The 18802-nt window shown below is 40.2% G+C and overlaps 1 protein-coding gene across 1 annotated transcript; it reads left to right on the top strand.

Moving 5' to 3' along the window:
* Nucleotides 1-3023: 3023 nt before the first annotated feature.
* Nucleotides 3024-16868, top strand: msh2 (mutS homolog 2 (E. coli)). The gene is made up of 16 exons (XM_044103835.1): nucleotides 3024-3274; nucleotides 3914-4062; nucleotides 4811-5095; nucleotides 5350-5496; nucleotides 6746-6895; nucleotides 8202-8335; nucleotides 8828-9027; nucleotides 9099-9208; nucleotides 9303-9426; nucleotides 10968-11118; nucleotides 11234-11331; nucleotides 11670-11915; nucleotides 12843-13047; nucleotides 13122-13369; nucleotides 15337-15512; nucleotides 16554-16868. The coding sequence occupies exons 1-16, from the start codon at nucleotides 3061-3063 to the stop codon at nucleotides 16728-16730; spliced, it is 2814 nt and encodes a 937-aa protein (XP_043959770.1). The 5' UTR covers nucleotides 3024-3060; the 3' UTR covers nucleotides 16731-16868.
* The last annotated feature ends 1934 nt before the right edge of the window (nucleotides 16869-18802 follow it).

Here is an 18802-nt window from a genome sequence, read left to right as displayed (position 1 = left end):
CATGCATGCAGTGCCTTACACAAGTCTTTTATCCCTTGAACTAATCCACAATTTTGTCACGTTACAACCACGAACTTTGTTGTATTTCACTTGGGTTTTATGTCATTAATCAATAGAAAATAACTGTTAACAGTTCAGGAAATGATTTACTTTTACTAATTAAAATGTAAAAATGTAGCATGTAGTGTGTTTGTGTTCAGACACTTTTAGTCTGTTACTCCAGACACCTAATTAGTCTGTTTCCGGTTTGTTAGGGAACATTAGTGAATAAAATGCAGGTTCATAATGAAGTATCTGAAACATCTAAGGTAAAGCATTATCTCAAGGAACTTCTCACTCTGCATGTGAACATCCATCATCTGAAATAGCTCAGATTCAGACTAATCTCCAAATCTGTCAAAGAGAACCAGCAAAAAGAAAACCTATAAGAAGTCCTGATTAGAGTGTGCTGCAAGGTATAAAGGCCCCAATATGTGAAACAAAGAGTGCTGGTCAAATGTGAGCAAAATTGAATGTCCTTGACATCTTGAAAACCTGCAACACAAAATGCTGGTTTTTGTGTTGCAAAAACCTGCATTTTTGTGACACAAAAACCTGGCGACCTGGACAGGTCACCCTGGCGACCTGTCCAGGGTGTACCCCGCCTCTCGCCCGGGACGCAGCTGGAGATAGGCACCAGTAACCCTCCCGACCCCATTAGGGAAGAAGGGTGTAAAGAAAATGGATGGATGGATCTTGAAAACTAACACCAGGGCCGGCCAAAGGTTGTATGGGGCCTTAAGCAGACTTTACTTCCTGAGAAGGCCATTTGTGTTAGAAGCAAGATCTGCCGGGATTACCTATTTTTGGATCCTAATTCCACCAAACCAAAACTCAGACGGTCAAACAGAACCAGGTGGAATCTCACCGGCAGAAACCCAACTTCCACATCCCTCCCCCTGGCTGTAAGATGGCTATTTCATCATTTACAGAATGTCAGTATCAAATCTGCAGTTAATAACCTAGTCTCCTCTTCAGGCATCACTGGACCCAGTCTCAGTGTATTTTTTATTCTGTTTGTCTGCTGATTGATTCTGCATGTGGGTTGAAAGACGTCCTCAGAACATGAAAAAGTTCATACCCTTTCAGCCTTAAAATATTTTGTCATATTTCAACCACAAATTTCAATGTGACTTGTTATTGAAAGGAACATAGTACACACTTTTCAATAATATTAAGAAAAAAACCCCCCAAAAACTCCTGAAAAGTGTGGCTTGCATTATTTCTTGAGACCATTTTAAGTTATGGGGGACCAAAACTGACATAATTCAAAATAAAACTGGTAATGAATAGATGGCTCAAATAAATCAATACATTTAAAATGCACCACTTACTTAAAAAAATAACTTTCCGTCATGTTTATTATTTAATTCATCATATTGTTTTAAGCTTATTTTCAACAAATTATATATTCAAGCACATGAAATATGCTTAAATATTTTATCTGTAAAGGCATAACAATTTTTGCTTGTCCTTTTACACAAAGGCATTTATGTCTATTTAATTTTTATATGTTTCTTATCTTGTTTCAAGTCTTTTCATATCCATGTGTTTTTACATTTTTCTATTTGAAATTTTATACACTTATGCACCATTATGCAAATGAGGATAAGGCTGCAACTTATTATTGTGAGGATGTTTTCTTCAGCAAGCACCAGTTAAATGTTATGATAAAATGGATGGAATAAAATACTGGGAGGTTCTAGAAGAAAAACTGGTAGAGGCAATTAAAAACATGACTGGAGGATCACCTTCCATTGAGACAATAATGCTATGCATACAGCCAAAACTGTGATTAAGATCAAAGCATCTTCATATGTTGGAATGGCCCAGTCAAAGTTCAAAGCTAAATTCAGATGAAAATCTGCAGAAAATCAATGTTTGTAGATGTCCTCTTTCTTGATTGAGGTGGCAAAAGAGGAGGGTTTGGTTCATCACATGATGTCGTCAGCAGCTCATTGGGCTCTTAAAGAAACTATTCTACTACATACTAATGTTAGAAAATAGTAATAATAATCTTGTACTTAGTCAGTGCCTACTAGCTAAAAATTTCCAAGTTTTCAAAGAAATTTTGCATAATGTACAAAATCTACAATGTGGTTATGAATACTTCATTTTAAGGCAAAGCAAAGCAATTTAGTATATCATATTTACAGCTACAGGGCAATTCAAAGCACTGATGGAAAAGAAAATATAAAACAAACAAGCAAAAACATACATTGCAGTGAAAGTAAAGGAAACTTATGACAGGTTGTAAATTAGTTTGGGTGGAGCCATTAAAAGTCTTTAAAAATCACGAGGCTCATAGAAATGAAATCAGAGAGAGGGGTTTGAGCTGTTAATATGTTCTTGTTTTAATTTTAGCTGTGATGTTTTCTGATTAGTTTATCAACATGCTAGCGTTAAGATAAGAATATGGTCATTATAACAGCTGCATGAATGACTCTTTCACAGCGGCTCATTACTGTAAATTATATATTACTCTTATAATGTTGTCATTTGCAAATGTTTTGCATACAATTATTTTGTGAACAATAGAGAAAGTGACCTACTTTTCCTGAAGACACCATGCATATTTTTACAGGTTTTTTTGGCTCTAATGGCCTTTATTTGAAAGTAGTACAACAGGAAACGGGGTAATGAGAGACGGGGAAGATATGCAGTAAATGTCACCAGGCCGGGAATCGAACCTGCGACCACCGCCACGAGGACTAAGGCCTCAATACGTGGGCCGTGCTTTTGTGATGAATGAAGCATCGAGTAATGAACCTTTTTGCAAAGCAAAGGGTTGGAGAGTTTCATTGCTTAACGAGGTTTCATTTGCCCGTCATCACTTGTTTCAACCGAAATGTTAAAACCTGATACTTTTCCAAGTATCGAAATTTTCCCCTGCCTGTAGGCGGCGGTATTGGGAAGAAACGACCTTCTTATGTCCCTTTAAATAAGCCGTTTCCATGACAACGCACCCTAACGGATGACGTAGTTTCCTGTTTGGATCCGCCGGTGGCGGGAGATCGCGGCATGGCGGTGCAACCGAAGCAGAACCAGAACCTGTCCCTAGACAGCGCGGCCGAACACGGCTTTTTGAATTTCATATTCTCTATGCCGGAGAAACCGGACACAACCTTCAGGATTTTCGACCGGAACGACTACTACACCGTCCACGGGAAAGACGCCATATTTGCTGCCAAGGAGGTTTTTAAGACTAACGGAGTCATCAAATATCTGGGCTCAGGTAACCGGGTTTATCTACGTCTTTTCTGTGCATCTACTCAAGCAAGGTGTTTTAGGGTTAAAGTGAATTATTAGCTTGTTCATTTTGATTTGTTATGATGCAGCGAGATGTAGCTGCAGGTGGCTAATACATTAGCAGCATCTAAGTTAAGGTTAGCTTGAATTACACTCACTCTTATATAGTTTGTAGGCATTAAATATAAGATAATTTGTTGTTTTCAGAATTTATTAGTTATCAAGCACTATTTCTAGAAGTTAGTCTACATAAATCAGAAAACACTGGGAAGCTATTTTAGAAAGTTACAAATACATAAATTGATTAAACCCATGCAGGTTTTTCTGTTCATTTTGATTACTACAAATAATAAAAACACAAGTAACAAGGAGCTCTTTTTTCATGGTTCCTTATTGAACATCTGTCAACTGTAGAAATATCTGCAGTAATTTTATGGTGAACTATAGTATCTTACGTGCATTACATTTTGATACTTTAAACTGATATTTAGAAAAGTGAATCTGAAAAATAAAATGTACAATATAAAAACTGGAGGAACTATGTATTTATTTTGTTCGCTAGTTATAAAAAATGCATCTCTGAGGTTGTTTTGGGTCTGAGAAATGTTTGCTTGTGGGTCAACAGGGAGCCGTAAGCTGGAGAGCGTGATCCTGAGCAAGTTGAACTTCGAGGCCTTTGTGAAGGATCTGTTGCTGGTGAAGCAGTACCGAGTGGAGGTATACAGGAACCAAAGCAAGAGCAGCAAGGAGCACGACTGGAGGATCGAATACAAGGTGCCAAAAATTACTAGCGTGATTGTCAAAATTAGCTTTTCCAGAATAATTTTTTGAATGAAGAGAAGTACCAACAGATAAAGAGGATGAGTTAATCTTAAAAAAATTATCCTGCGAGTACTTATCATTATATTCTCCACTATTTGTTTCACAAGAGACATATTAAATATCACTACTTTTGAAAATATAATTAAATGCAGTAACTGTGTGAAGGTTGGGGATCTAAATTACATTCCTGATATCCTAAAATGATATTTTTCAAAGGGGAATGTTTTTCAAGAACAGTATTTGTTTTAAGTCCATATCACCTATCCCTACATTGAAAGTGTATTGTGACCTAATAACACAATACACTTGTGTTATTAGGTCACAATAACAGTCAGTAATAGAAATACTGTATTAATATTAAAGTGTCAGTTATAGAAAAAAATTTGGATTTGGCAGGTCAAGCTTTTTAAAGATCAATGATCTGACAGAAAACTGCCACTGGTGTACCACAGGTAAAAAAAAAAATAGAAGTTTACAAGATTATTGGGGAAACTGAAAGAAACCTAAACAGTCCCTTTTAAAATAAATATAAATATCCCTTTTTTGAGGCTTTTTCTGCATCTTTTTCAGGGATGGTGACAAATGTGATTACTGTATTACGACAAAAAAGGAACAAAATGAAATAAACTCAACAAACCACAATGAATAGACCAGATGTCCAGTTGGGTTTATTGATCGTGTTCCTTGGTCCTTAACTCAGGCCTCTCCAGGAAACCTGACCCAGTTTGAGGACATTCTGTTCGGCGGAGGAACCGGAGGCGAGGGATGCGCGGGGGTGGTTGCCGTGCGGTTTGCGACGGGAGCCGACGGACAGCGAGTGGTCGGGGTCGGCTACGTGGACGCAGCCCAGAGGACCATGGGGGTGTGTGAGTTTCCGGACAACGAGATCTTCTCCAACCTGGAGTCTCTACTCGTCCAGATCAGCCCCAAAGAGTGTCTGCTAGCTCAGGGAGAATGCAGCGCTGAGGGGAACAAGCTCCGGGAGGTGAGTTCCCTCATTCAGTGTTTTAGTGAAGAAACTTTAGGTTCAGTTTTGGGTTTTTATTGAAACTCTGACTCAGATTCACCTTCTGTTATTTACACGCATAAAACCTGTTTTATTTATCTTCAAACTGAACCCGGGTGGACATTCTCTACTTGCATAAATAATTCTTGTCCTTGTTTATTGTTAAAGCAAAGGTGGAGGTAGGGTTTGATTTCTGAGTGAGGTCACTGATTCGTTTTGCTGTGCTTGTGCAGGTGGTGCAACGTGGCGGCGTTCTGGTCTCTGACAGGAAGAGAGCAGAGTTCAGCAGCAAGGACGTCGTCCAGGATCTCAACAGGCTACTGCGATCTAAGAGAGGAGAGACGGTGGCGAGCAACACGCTGCCTGAACTGGACAAGCAGGTGACAAAAGAAAAAGGTTTTACTGTACTTAATGCATCCGTTATCAAAAACAGTTCCTTTCTGGTTTCCTAAGAGCCACAGTGACAGTAAACTACCTGTCATGGTTTTGAACTATATAAGGAAGCTGGAGTAGTACACAGAGAGAACCCATACATGCACAGAGTAGACATTGTGCAAACTCCAAGCAGAAAGACCCCAGGCTGGGATTCGAACCCAGAACCTTCTTGCTGCAAAGCTTCTAACTGTTGTGCCACTGTGCAGCCAGTGTGAAGGAAAACTGTTATTCAATCCCTAGGTTAGATTCAAACTCCAGGTACATATTAAGTTCATCAACACAGTTGAGTACAAACACAGTGGCAGTATTTCCATCACTGAAACCATAAACACAGCATTATTTTTCTGGCATTATGTGAGGTCTTGATGATTCCTTGCTGCTTGTAAAAGAAACTGTGACCCCTCCTGACATCAGACTGCTGTCTCCGTCTGACTGTTGTTCTGTTTGGAGAGTCTTTTTCCATATTTTTTGTCAGTTGTTTGTATTTATCCCAGGATTGGTGATTTTTGGGCAAATGCAGACTCGTTAAAAACTGTGCAGCAGGGTGTGCTGTGGTGGCCTTCAGACGTTTGCTGCATGTCTTCCCCCCTCTCCTTCCCCCTTTCCTGTCAGCCTCCTTTCGATTGGGGGACACTAGAGCCCACAAAAGAGCCCCTGGCGGGGGAAAAAAAACCTCCAAAAACTGCAGCAACTCCAGTCAGTTTGCCCTGATCGTCCCGGTTCTGTAATGGTTCTGAAAAAGAGCTTCTGTCTTTGAAGCACTATTTCTGATATGCCACTAAATTTGCTTCCTTCCTACCAAACTACCGTTAAGAGACAGAAAGAACAGAACTGTTCCTGTTTGTACTGGTGATTCTTACATCAACTCAGGGGGTTTTTCAATCAAACCGACTCAGACGTGTTTGACTTTAGATGATCTCTGACATCCAAATTCACATGTCAGAGATCTGAATTAAGAGATCTCTGGATAAGAGATTTTTCCAAAAATATCTGTAGGAAGTTTTATCTAAACAAAGCAATACAGATAAAACTTGTATTTGCTTCCAGCTGCAATTATTCCCCGAGGGCGGCTGCTGATGAGCATAAAATGGAAAATCTTAAGGAAATTAAATTCTGGTACTTTATATAAACGTAAGAGACTCATTTCCTTTCAGTAATAAGCTTTGTGATGTATTTATTAAATGTCTTTCTCAGGTGGCCATGTCATGTTTGGCTGCTGTGGTTCGATTCCTCGAGCTTCTCTCCGATGAATCCAACTTCAACTCTTTCAGCCTCACAGCGCTGGGGCTGGGGCAGTACATGAGGCTGGACAACGCCGCCGTCAGGGCTCTCAACCTTTTCCAGGTCAGTGACCATGAGCAGAGTTTTAAAGATTTGATTGATTTGCCCTAATAACGTACTTGCAGCTGGGAAACCTTTGGGCTTTTTTTGTGGAAATTGAAGAGACTGGACATGTTTCTGTAACTTCTGGAGCCAACGAAGTGATTCATTATGCAGAATGTTTCTGAAAAGCTCAGAATGGTGAGTACTTTGCCTTGTGGCTCTGGTTCCTTAGTGCTAGAGAAGTTTTGCAAGGCTTATTCCTAAAATTTTGCTACATATGTTAACGGTGCGTGAAGCTGCAGAACTGGAGAGCTTCTGCATCCTAGGTTCACAAAGCAGCGTTATCGAAGATCCTTCCTGCCAGCAATTGTTAGACTTAAAACCATCACTGCTCCCAATAAACTTAAGTGTTTACTGCTGTTGTTTGCAGGGTTTTTCTCATTTTAAGTACCATTCCTACCGTACTCCGCACAGGTTTGTTTCACGTCTTGTAAATTATGTCTTTGTTTTTCAACTCAAACCAACAAATAAAACTTTAAACTGACTCAATAAAACAAAACTAAAAAAATTTTCAGACCGTGTTGACATTAAATGTTCTCAATTTTTCATGGGTTAAGCGGGTGGACGAGATGAAGACTTCTTCATAAATATCTCTTTGAGTTTTGAGACAGTAATCTTCAGAAATGAGCAGCTGATAAAAAAAAAAAAAAACCTTCTCCGCAAAGAAATGATCAGAGTCACAATGACAGAATCATCATCAAATTTGATGTGTTCTCATTTCTAGTCTGATATTCAGTAGCCCATAAAATTAACTAACGGTAAGGTCAGAGCCTTGAGGGTAACCCGTGCAGATAAAGTACGTCAGATACAACACAATTTTCCCTGTTAGAAAATCAATTATGCCAGCAAACTACATCCCATTCAATGTGGTGGTGACCATATTGAAAAAATAATGGAGAACAAGTAGATTAAAGGTTTTTGCAACCTTCTAACAACCCAAAACCAGATGTAGCAGGATGTTGTTGTTGCTCTGTAAGCAAACTGAATGAGATGCTTTGAGTTGCTCTCATGATCTCAGCTTTTATAATCGTCCCAAAAGATTTCAGAATGAGTGAAGCGAGAGCAAGACATGTATGACTACTGAATCTCTGTGAGCGTGGAGTTTGTGAAGGTAAAATAGGAAAATTATCCAAGCTTTTTTTTTTTTTTTACAATATTGTGGATACACATAAATCAGCAGAAACATATAACTTGATGGGTACAGTTGAGTTTTTATGATGTCAGATTGAGTGAATCATATTTTACACTTTGACGCTTTTCCCTCCAGGGTTCGCCCGACGACACCAGTGGAGCTCATTCATTGGCCGGTTTGTTGAACAAGTGCCGCACTCCGCAGGGTCAGCGGCTGGTCAACCAGTGGATCAAACAGCCACTTATGGACAAAACCAAAATAGAGGAAAGGTACAAAAAGCCACACCTTTCAAATCCTCATCTAACATCAATCATTGATGTTTAAATTTTTTTTTAACAATAATCAGTCCCTCTGGAATTTTGCTGTTTTTTTTGTGATTGTTGAAGACCAAAGTTGCAAATATTTTAAGCTTTATTTTGCTATCAGACGGCCACACAAAAAGTTTAAATTGACGCGTATAACCGTCCTAAAAAAAGACAGAATTTTAAGGTAGATATTTATTTACAATGTAAAGAACAAGTACCTTCTTGAAGTAACACCATTAATACAAATAAAATCATGATGTAAGAAGTTGTCAAAGTGCAGAAGAATAATTCCATATTGGTCATTCAAGTTAACATGAACTGAACAATCCTGCAGAACATCACAAAATGTTTTTTGTAAAAAAAAACAACAACAAAAAAAAAAAACTCTTTTAAGCTTAATTCTACAAAAATTCTTTTTGTAGAATTAAGCTTCATTTTTGCCATTTGTGTAATTAGACTGGACCTTGTGGAGAGTTTTGTGTGCGACTCAGAGCTGAGGCAGACTTGTCAGGAGGATCTGCTGCGACGTTTTCCAGATCTCCACCGTCTGGCCAAAAAGTTTCACCGTCACACGGCGACGCTGCAGGACTGTCACCGCGTCTACCAGGCCGTGAGTCACATCCCCGCTCTCATCACGGCTCTGGAGAGCTACTCAGGTACGCACCGCATCCTGGACCACCCAGCACCATTAAACCCCGAGTTTGATCTTGAAAGTCGTTGCTTGCAGGCAGCTACAAGGTGTTGCTGCAGGCGGTGTTCACCTCGCCTCTCACTGACCTGCAGACGGATTTCATCAAGTACCAGGAGATGATTGAAACCACTCTGGACATGAATCAGGTCGGGTTCATTGTGAATATCAAACATGTTGTTGTGTCTTATATTTTCATCTTCACATTTATTTTCTTCCCTACATTTTGTGCCATACATGCAGATCGAACACCATGAGTTCCTGGTGAAGGCGTCGTTCGATCCCGTTCTGAGTGAGCTCAGGGAGAAGATGGACGCCCTGGAGAAAAGCATGCAGGCTGTGCTGAGCAGTGCAGCCAGAGAACTAGGTGACAACATAAATTATTACATCCAGCTTAACAAGAGGCGGAAATTTACTGTTAAAATCAGAGGCTGTGTTTTTAAACAGTGTTGGTTGCATGAAGAGACTCTTTTAGGTTTGCTGTGACAAAAAGCCTTTGCAAATCTTCCTCTGCCCATGATCGTCATGTGCTGTCGTCTGTCGAAGGTGTAAATCTGGCTTCCAAATTCCTCAGTGAAAGATTTAGATGAAAAGTCTGGAGATGTTTTTGTGTATGTGCAAATGCCCGTATTTAACTAAATTAAAATGATGCTGAAAGGCATGCCCAGCAGTGACGGTTTACCATTTGATTAGTGGAGGAATTTAAAAACTAAATAAGAAAGAAATAATTTACAGTAATTGCAACAGTGAAACCGTTTATGTTTCCTGTCTAATTTAAGATCTTCTGTGCTTTCTAAGGACAGATGAACAGTAATGGTTTCTATATTACAGTGTGAAAGACATCCCACAGTTTAACAGCTTTGTGAACCAGACTGAGTTCAGGTGGAATTCATTGTGTGACCTCATCCTGGTTGTCTGTCCGTGTCAGTCCGTCTGTCCAACCGTCCCTGAATCCATCTGAAGAGCCTAAAGAGCCATTTTGCTCTCAGGCCAGCCAAATAATTTAGAGCCATAAATGTCACAAGATCTTTTGAAAAGAGACAACTTAAAGTTTTAGATAAATATCTACTATACTAAATTTGTTGTCATTTTTGAAGAACATTTTTTGAAATTTTTCTGTGGGATGGCAGATGATGTAAAAAATAAAAAACACATAGATTCCAAACTAACGACAAGAAAAACAAATCTAAAATCATATTCCCAGTACTTTTAGTGTAATCTCTCGTGGAAATTCAATGCAAATAAAGTGGGAATAAACTGAAAAACTGTTAAAAACTTGAGTTTATTACAATATCAAAATTTTGAAAAAATACCTGGTTCATTTAAATTTTACTCAGAGTTATAAAGAGCCATCGTAGACGGTTTAAAGAGCAGGTTGCAGCCTCCTGATCTATCTTTTTTTATTTTTATTTATTTTTTTTTGTATGTACAAAATCTTAATAAATAGTTTTTTTTTATCTAGTTTCTAGTGTAAATACCTTAATATACTTTCAAGATGTTAGTTTTGTCCTGAAATTACATAAAAATAACTTACAAGTAACTTTTCAGCAAGTAGCTTGTTTTAAGTCAATAATTCCCTAATATTAATAAAGAGGGGTTAGTTTCAGTGGCAGATTATTTTACATATAACAAGACATTTTTCCCATCAGTGATATAATCTGCCATTGGAACTATTACTTTGTCATCAATTTCAAGGAATTATTGACTTAAAACAAGATAATATACCTAGAAACTACCTGGTAAGATTTTGTTTTTACAGTGCATCATAACCAAATTCAGAGTCAGGTTTAGCATTAGTTATTTTAAAATGGACAGACAACTTGGAAATTAAGTATGGAGTTTTACTATGAAATGATATGCAAGAGGTATTTATTTGTTTAACAAATAATCCAATCTGTCATGTTGCAGGTCTGGAAGCCGGTAAGACGGTGAAGCTGGAGTCCAACGCCGTGCTGGGCTTCTACCTGCGGGTCACGTGCAAGGAGGAGAAGACTCTGAGGAACAACAAGAAGTTCACCACGCTGGATGTTCAGAAGAACGGCGTTCGCTTCACAAACAGGTGCGTGTTTTCGCCGTGTCTGTGCACGTCAGGGCGAGCTGACCCATAACCCCCAACCTTTCTTCTTGTCAGCCGGTGTGCTGACCCTTGAACTCTTTCCATTATGTCTCTGCAGCAAGCTGAGCTCTCTGAACGAGGAGTACACCAGGAGCAGGGAGGAGTACGAGGAGGCCCAGAACGCCATCGTCAAAGAGATCATCAACATCGCCTCAGGTGTGGCTTCCCATCATATGCTGCGCGTGATGCTCTGTCGGCATGGCATCGATTTCACCAGCAGAGGAGTTTCTGGTGTCTTGGCTCCGTGGAAATGATGAATGTCTGTAAACTGCCTTCAGTGCTTTTCGCTAATTGATTTCAGTCACATTTCCTCCAAAGGTCACTGAACTCCGCAGTCCTTTTAAGTCCTAATTACCATTTCTGTGGGTGAGGTTATGGTTTGCTAGCACTTTAAAAAAAAGAAATCAAACAGATCTAACTTTTGTGGCTGGACATGCTGCAATCCTTCATCTGTGACCGCTCGGTCAAAGTTTTTGTTGCTCATCTGCCTCCAGGTTACGTGGATCCTCTTCAGACGCTGAGTGACGTCATCGCGCAGCTCGACGCGGTGGCGAGCTTCGCCGTGGCGTCGGTGTCCGCTCCGGTTCCGTACGTCCGGCCCCGACTGCTGGACGACGGCCGCAGGCGCCTGGAGCTGCTGCAGGCCAGACATCCCTGCATGGAGACGGACGCGGACACCGCCTTCATACCCAACGACATCAGCTTCGTCCAGGGGGAGAAGAGCTTCTATATTATAACAGGTGGGAGACGCCATGATTTTGGGACGTTATTTGAAATGTTTCATGTGACTGGTCGGTTTCAATCACAAAATGATCCTATCTGCTTCAACCTGCTATGCTAACTTCACATTTTCAAATTCAAAAATACCTTATTGAGCCTAAAGGGAAATCAAAAGTAACTCATAGAGTTATTGTAGATGGTGATTGCTGAGGGGCAGGAAAGATCTCCTGTAGTGGTCTGTATTTATATTTTGCATGTTTTTATTCTTCCATTTGGCTCACTTCTGCTTCCAAAAACAACCTGAGCGCTTAAAAAAAGCCACCCAGTCATTTTTTGGCAATAGATTAATGTTTGTGGTGTCTGGAAGCTGAGCTGTTTCAAGAACTTCCCAGTAAAGTCACAATCCAAGGGCACTATGCCGTTACCTAGCAACCCCAACTCATCACCTAGCAACCCAAGTGGAACTCCCAGATGGTTGGTGAGAGGGGGGGGCGTGGCCAGCAGCAGCTTGTTAGGATTTAAAGTGACAGGAGACCCTAAAACAACTCGGTGAAGAACTGACCAGACTAAAACCTCATTAAGTCTGATTCACCCTTGAGGGCAGTTTCAAGATGATTGAGGGTGTCATGTTCATCTTTTCAAGCTTTCATACACAAATATAAACAGAGTGGAGATGTCCAGCAGTCATATTTTAAGGAGGACTTGAGGAAAGCTAGTCAGCTTTTTTTGATAGTCTCAAAAAAACCCAAAAAACTAGCTAGCGGTTTGCTGGACGACATTTGTCTTTTCCACTGGGTCACCTCTGTTAGGAACCTGAAGAAAAAAGCCACTGCAGTATAAAATATTACATTTGTTTGTTACCGTTCTGCCATGTTTTAAACAAACGTTTAAAAGTTTTAAATTTGAGTTTGATACAAACTCTGGTTTGTATGGTGTTGTGCTTGCAGGACCAAACATGGGAGGGAAGTCCACGTTTATCCGTCAGGTGGGTCTGATCGCGCTGATGGCTCAGATCGGCTGCTTCGTGCCGTGCGAGAAGGCGGAGCTCAGCGTGATCGACAGCGTTCTGGCCCGAGTGGGAGCAGGAGACAGCCAGGTAAAGGGAGTGTCCACCTTCATGGCTGAGATGTTGGAAACTGCCGCCATCCTCCGGTGAGACAAACAAACCTCGGAACACGACGGGAAAAACGAGCGTCTTCTCTTAACCTCTGTGCCGTCCCTTGCAGCTCTGCCACGGAAAACTCCCTCATCATCATCGATGAGCTCGGCAGGGGAACCTCTACGTACGACGGCTTCGGGCTGGCCTGGGCCATCAGTGAACACATCTCCTCCAAAATCAGCTGCTTCTGCCTCTTCGCCACGCACTTCCACGAGCTGACGGCCTTGGCGGCACAGCAGCCGGCCGTCCACAACCTGCACGTCACCGCCCTGACCACCCACAACACGCTCACAATGCTGTACCGAGTCAAACCAGGTCAGTAGTGGAGCCATTAGATCGGTGGATGAATGGATCTCTGTTAATAAAACCCTACACAGGGTTTTTGTCAGATTTGTGACACTGTGAAACATGGTGGCAGCAGCATCATGCTGTGGGGATGCTTTTCTTCAGCAGGGATAGAGGAACTGGTCAGAGTTGAAAGGAAGATGGATGGAGCTTAGTTTAGGGTAATGCTGGAATAAATCTTGTTAGAAGCAGCAAAAGACTTGAGACTGCGGCGGAGGTTCACCTTCCAGCAGGACAACGACTCTAAAAACATTCTTCATCCAATCTGACTGAACCTGACCTTTTATTTAAAGGAGCATGAAGAAACATTTCCATCTCCAGATCTACAAATCTGCAGGAAACGTACCAAAACTTGGCCGGGGTCGACAAAACGTGTCTTTTCTTTCTGTCTTCATTACAGTTTCACTCCAGTTTGTGTTGATCTGTTCTGTAAAATCCCCCCCACAAATTCCCAGTAGGTGAAGTCTGTCAGAACCTTCTGCAAAGCACTTTAAACAGACACACGCTGTTCTTAATGCCAATTATCCACTTTCCACTTTTAACTACATTGCCGTGGTGCATTCATGGACCGTAAAAAATAAGATTTTTTTTCCCTGGTCAAGCTGAAAATCACCCGGCTCCATCCTTGAGCCAAGAAATTTTTCCTTTGTAATTTTCAATACGTGTACTGATTCTCAATTTTCTGGACCTGCTGAGTAGATACTTGATGTGAGCATCAGATTTTATGTATTTTATCAGAACATCTTGGTACATGTTGTTAGTTTTACACGGCCATTTGGAAAAGAAAGTTCACATGAGCGTCAATGAAATTGTAAAGAACTAAGTATACCTCATTGATTTTAGAGCCTCAGGAATTATTTCTATTTATTTATGACTTTATCAAAGGAAATGTTTACATCAGAATGAGGTCTGTCCTTTTGCAACAAATAGAACTTACCAAATATATGTTAGTTTTATGTTAGGAATTTGATTTATTTCCTTTAAGTTTTTGGATTTTTAGAGTATAGAGAGAAAAAAATACAATGAGAGACAAAACATCTAATGTCCAAAGTAACGCAAAGCAAGTTGTTCTTCCATTCCAATTTACAAAACCAAGTGGCCTAAGTAAAAAGAATAATTTTAAAAAACAGTTTGAAGTCTGGCATGCAAATATCAGAGCAAAACAAACTATTCCTTTTACGTCGTTGCGGCTTTCATATGTGGAAACGCGATGCAGGTGTTGCTTTAAAACAGAAAGAAGAGGTGCTAAAACTGCAAACTGTTACCTCCTATTGTTTTGTTTTGGATACAAACATGATTCATAATATTGGAAAATATCAGTTATCGACTATAAGAGCTATTTTCATATCAGATATCAATATTTGCTCTAATTTTCATATCTGTGCATCCCCAATGGAAACAATGACAGTGTATTTAGTTTTTCCAGTGATTGTTCGTTTCTGATCTTCCTCTCAAAGCTGAAAGTTTTCACATAACATGTTTTCATATGTTGCAGAGTATCACTTAAGGCAGCAGATATTTAGTTATCGATTATTCTGACGATTAATCGGATTGGCACATTCTGCTGATTTTTAATTTACAGTACATAGAGAATAATCTGCTTAGTTTCTGGATTAATCAGTTGTATAGCAAAATCTGCTTAATAGGAGTTTTTACATTTTTTTTTGTATATGATTTTTGTACAATTTTGACTTAATTCCTGCTCTGAATATGTTGTTCCCTCAGCAGTTGGCTTTTTTTCACCCAAGTTAACGATTAATTGGTTATTAAATTAGTTGATGATTATTTCAATAACTAATTTATCAACCCTAACATCAACAGAATAATTAATGTACTTCCCTGAGGTTGGACTCTTTACACTCTCAAGATGCGTTTGAATTTTAAAAAACTGCAATTTCTCAACTGAATGAACTCACACACCTGACCTGCCTCCTCAGGTGTGTGTGACCAGAGTTTTGGGATCCACGTCGCTGAGCTGGCCTGCTTCCCCCCGTCGGTGCTGGCCGTGGCGAGGGAGAAGGCCGAGGAGCTGGAGGAGTTCCAGGAGCCTGTGGGGGACGATTCGAAGCGGGACGAAGAACCCGAGGTCAAGAGACGGCGGACAGATAAGCAAGTAAGGCTCGATTCGCCACAGTACTTCTGCTGTTATTGTAATGCAAACTGCCAGTGCTGCTCTTTTTTCCTTGTGTGTCGTAAACCGAGCGCTTCAGAGGCAGAACCGGAACATAAATAAGTAGCTGTTAAGAGTTACTGAGAAAATGCAATTGTTTTCCAGGAGTTATGTACAAATAACTCCCTGCAAAATTATTTACACCTCCTTGAATAGTATTTCCTTTAAAGGGGTTTTCTTATGTATTTTCCAGGGACATAGAACAAATTTGTAGCTCAATCAAATAACTGTTACGTTCAGTTGTTAAAGTGCTATACAGCCCTGGCAAAAATAAAGAAATCACTTAAAGGGATCAGTTTCTGTGGTATGTTGGGATATGTTTGAGTAAAATGAACATTGTAGTATTTATTTGGGATCTGAAAGCACTGCGTTTTTCTTTGTTATTTTGACCATTTCTCCTTTTCTGCAAATAAATACTAATAATCCAAAGAAAAGAAGTTCATATTTATTTAGAAACAACAGTACTAATGTTTTAGCTCAGTTCAGAAATCAATATATGGTGGAATAACCACGAGGTTTTCAATGATGTTCAGTTTAGTGGTATGCATATATCAAATATGACTTAAAACATTTTTACTTTGTAATTTAATACTTTGAAATTGGGCCTCTTTTTGAAACTCCGCCTTCAGGAAGTCATCACAACATGGCTCTTTTATTAACTCTTTAACATCGTTTTTACCAGGGTTTCACTGAGAAGTGGCTCGTTTAATGAGCTCAGCAGGTGGGTAGTTCCACCAGATGTTTGCTAATTGCTTCTGGCTAGTCTGAAGGAGCTGAGTGGAGGAGTAACATGGGTGGGCTGCTCTGAGTCAGAAGCTTGAAAACTGTAGCTCAGAGGAGGAGCTATGCCTTGAAGGCGGAGTTAGGTCCAACCAGGCGTTTTGCACAGCTGAATGTAAATACTAATCTACATATCCAAGTTTTTGCCTTTTCCAGGATCTTTGCTTTCTATAGCTAATAATCTCCATCCTGTGTCTCCTTCAGGTGGGAGAAAACCTGATCCAGGACTTCCTGGAGAAGGTGAAGGCACTTCCTGTCGTCACCATGACTGAGGAGGAGGTGAAGGCAGAGCTCAGGAGAATAAAGCAGGACTTGATGTCCAAAAATAACACATACATCAGTGAGATACTTGCCCGCTGCGCTCCTGTAAAAACTGCCTGACGTTGACATTTTTTTCTAAATGCTCATGTTCGGCTCCACGCTTCACCTAAAGCTCACGTAGGAACAGAGTTGAGATTAGAGTGCCTATAATCTATAAGTTTTTCAATAAAGAATTTCTCTTAATTTGCTTCCCATCAACATGTGTACATGTTTCTTTGAATTTGAAGCTGATTTTTGATTCCAAGAAAGAAAACCAGAGCTTTGCATGGTTAAGATGTTTCATCGCCTGACCTGATTGTTGCTGCATGAGCTCGTCTTCATCTGATCTGGGTTTCCAGGAAGCCAAGCGTTATATAGGGCAGATAAGGAATAGGCATGTCTGAAGGCTTGCCACCATCATCTGGCGGCGGTGGACATTGTTCATGTATAGGTCTTTGGTGTCAGTGTTTCCTCTGTTGATCGTATTCAGTAAAACTGCAGCACGGCTTTTATGCGTGTGGAATTGAGATTTCCCCGAGAGAACCCTAAAGAGATCTGATTTTATGCGGAGGAGAGACATGTCTTAGTTTCTTCGACATACCCTCAGTGAGAAGATACAAGCGAAGGTTATGTTTGAGCTGACCTCATTTTGACAGAATGTGTTTATTCACAAAAACCTTAAGCATTATATCTATTATATTTTTTCCCTTAAAGCAGAAGTGGGCAACTCTGGTCCTCGAGGGCCGGTGTCCTGCAACTCTTAGATGTCTCCCTGGCCCAGCACACTTGAATCCAATAGCCGAATCACCTCCTAAGTGCAGTCAAGTTCTCCAGAGTCCTGCTAATGACCTCATTGTTTGACTCAGGTGTGTTGAAGTAGAGAAACATCTAACAGTTGCAGGAGAGGCCTGGAGTTGCCCACCCCTGCCTTAAACGGTCCTCAATTCTCCATTCTTTGGCAAGCCAGTTCGTCATCTAATCTGTTTTATTCCTTTCAGAGCAGAAAAAACAGTTTATGCACATGCTAAAATTTGAAATTGGCTCAGATACAATGTGATCCACAACTATGAGGAGTGTTAGGTTGCATTTATTGTATTTATTAAGGTAGTCCAGGTGCAGGTCAAATCAAAGTTCAATTCGTACATCAATCCAGTTTCTTTGATATGTGTGGGGGGAGGAGGGGGTGCAGGTGTGTGTGTGGGGTGGTGTGTATGCGTGTATTAGAGAGAGTTTTGTATATGGCCTTTGAACTTTTTTTTTCTGGTGGTGCTTAAATGCTTTTATTATGCACGGGTCAAAAATGACCCATCAGACAATCCTTGTACCCTAGTGGTGTGCAACCCACATGGAAATATAAACAAAAACAAACTATCACTTTTTCTGATGATGGGGTCAATTTAGGAAAAGTCATAAAATTTCAAGCCGGAGAAAGGTAGTTTACGGTATTTTTTTCTACAGGTAAACATGGTAATGGGTCACTTTTGACCCGCAAGACAACACAAGGGTTAACTAAAATGTGTCAGTTAATCAGAAATTACCAAAGTACATCGTTTAATCTGACCGAACGGAGCGCCGGCGATCCAGCCAAACTTGCAGTACCGTAATTCCGCCACACTTAGCGCTATCTGACAAGTTCCAACGGTTTATAAAAGAGGAGACGTTGCGCTTTGTAGCCAATATTGAGTTATTACGGTAATTTCCCCCCGCAGTAGCATGGAGTGAAATTAATGTGAGGGGCGCTCTTTTAATGGACGGTAAATAAAGAAAATTACTTCCTAGATATTGAAAGTTCCAGTTATTGATAAATGGGCAAATATATTTACTCATTAGACATATAAAGAACTACGTACAATTAAAATAAGCAAAAAATATTCAGGTGAAGATTTGAAATTTAGGTCATAAAATGTTAAAGGAAAAGCAATGATTTTGCTAAATCCTCTCCATTTGTTTATTATAACTCGCATAAAACAGAAGAGAGTTTGTTTCGTTTAAGTTCAGATTGGCTGTAGCAAATGTTGAGGGGAAAAAACCCCTCTCTGCTTTCTCTTTGTACCAATCTGAATGAAGAAGCCACAAACCAACAGCTTCTGAGAATTATGTGTTTTGGATTTTCATGGCACATTTTGTTTTGCCACCAGGGAATAATCCAGATG

This window comes from Gambusia affinis, linkage group LG20 (assembly GCF_019740435.1).
Source record: "Gambusia affinis linkage group LG20, SWU_Gaff_1.0, whole genome shotgun sequence".
NCBI lineage: Eukaryota > Metazoa > Chordata > Actinopteri > Cyprinodontiformes > Poeciliidae > Gambusia > Gambusia affinis.
This window is presented reverse-complemented; position numbering and strand designations above follow the sequence as displayed.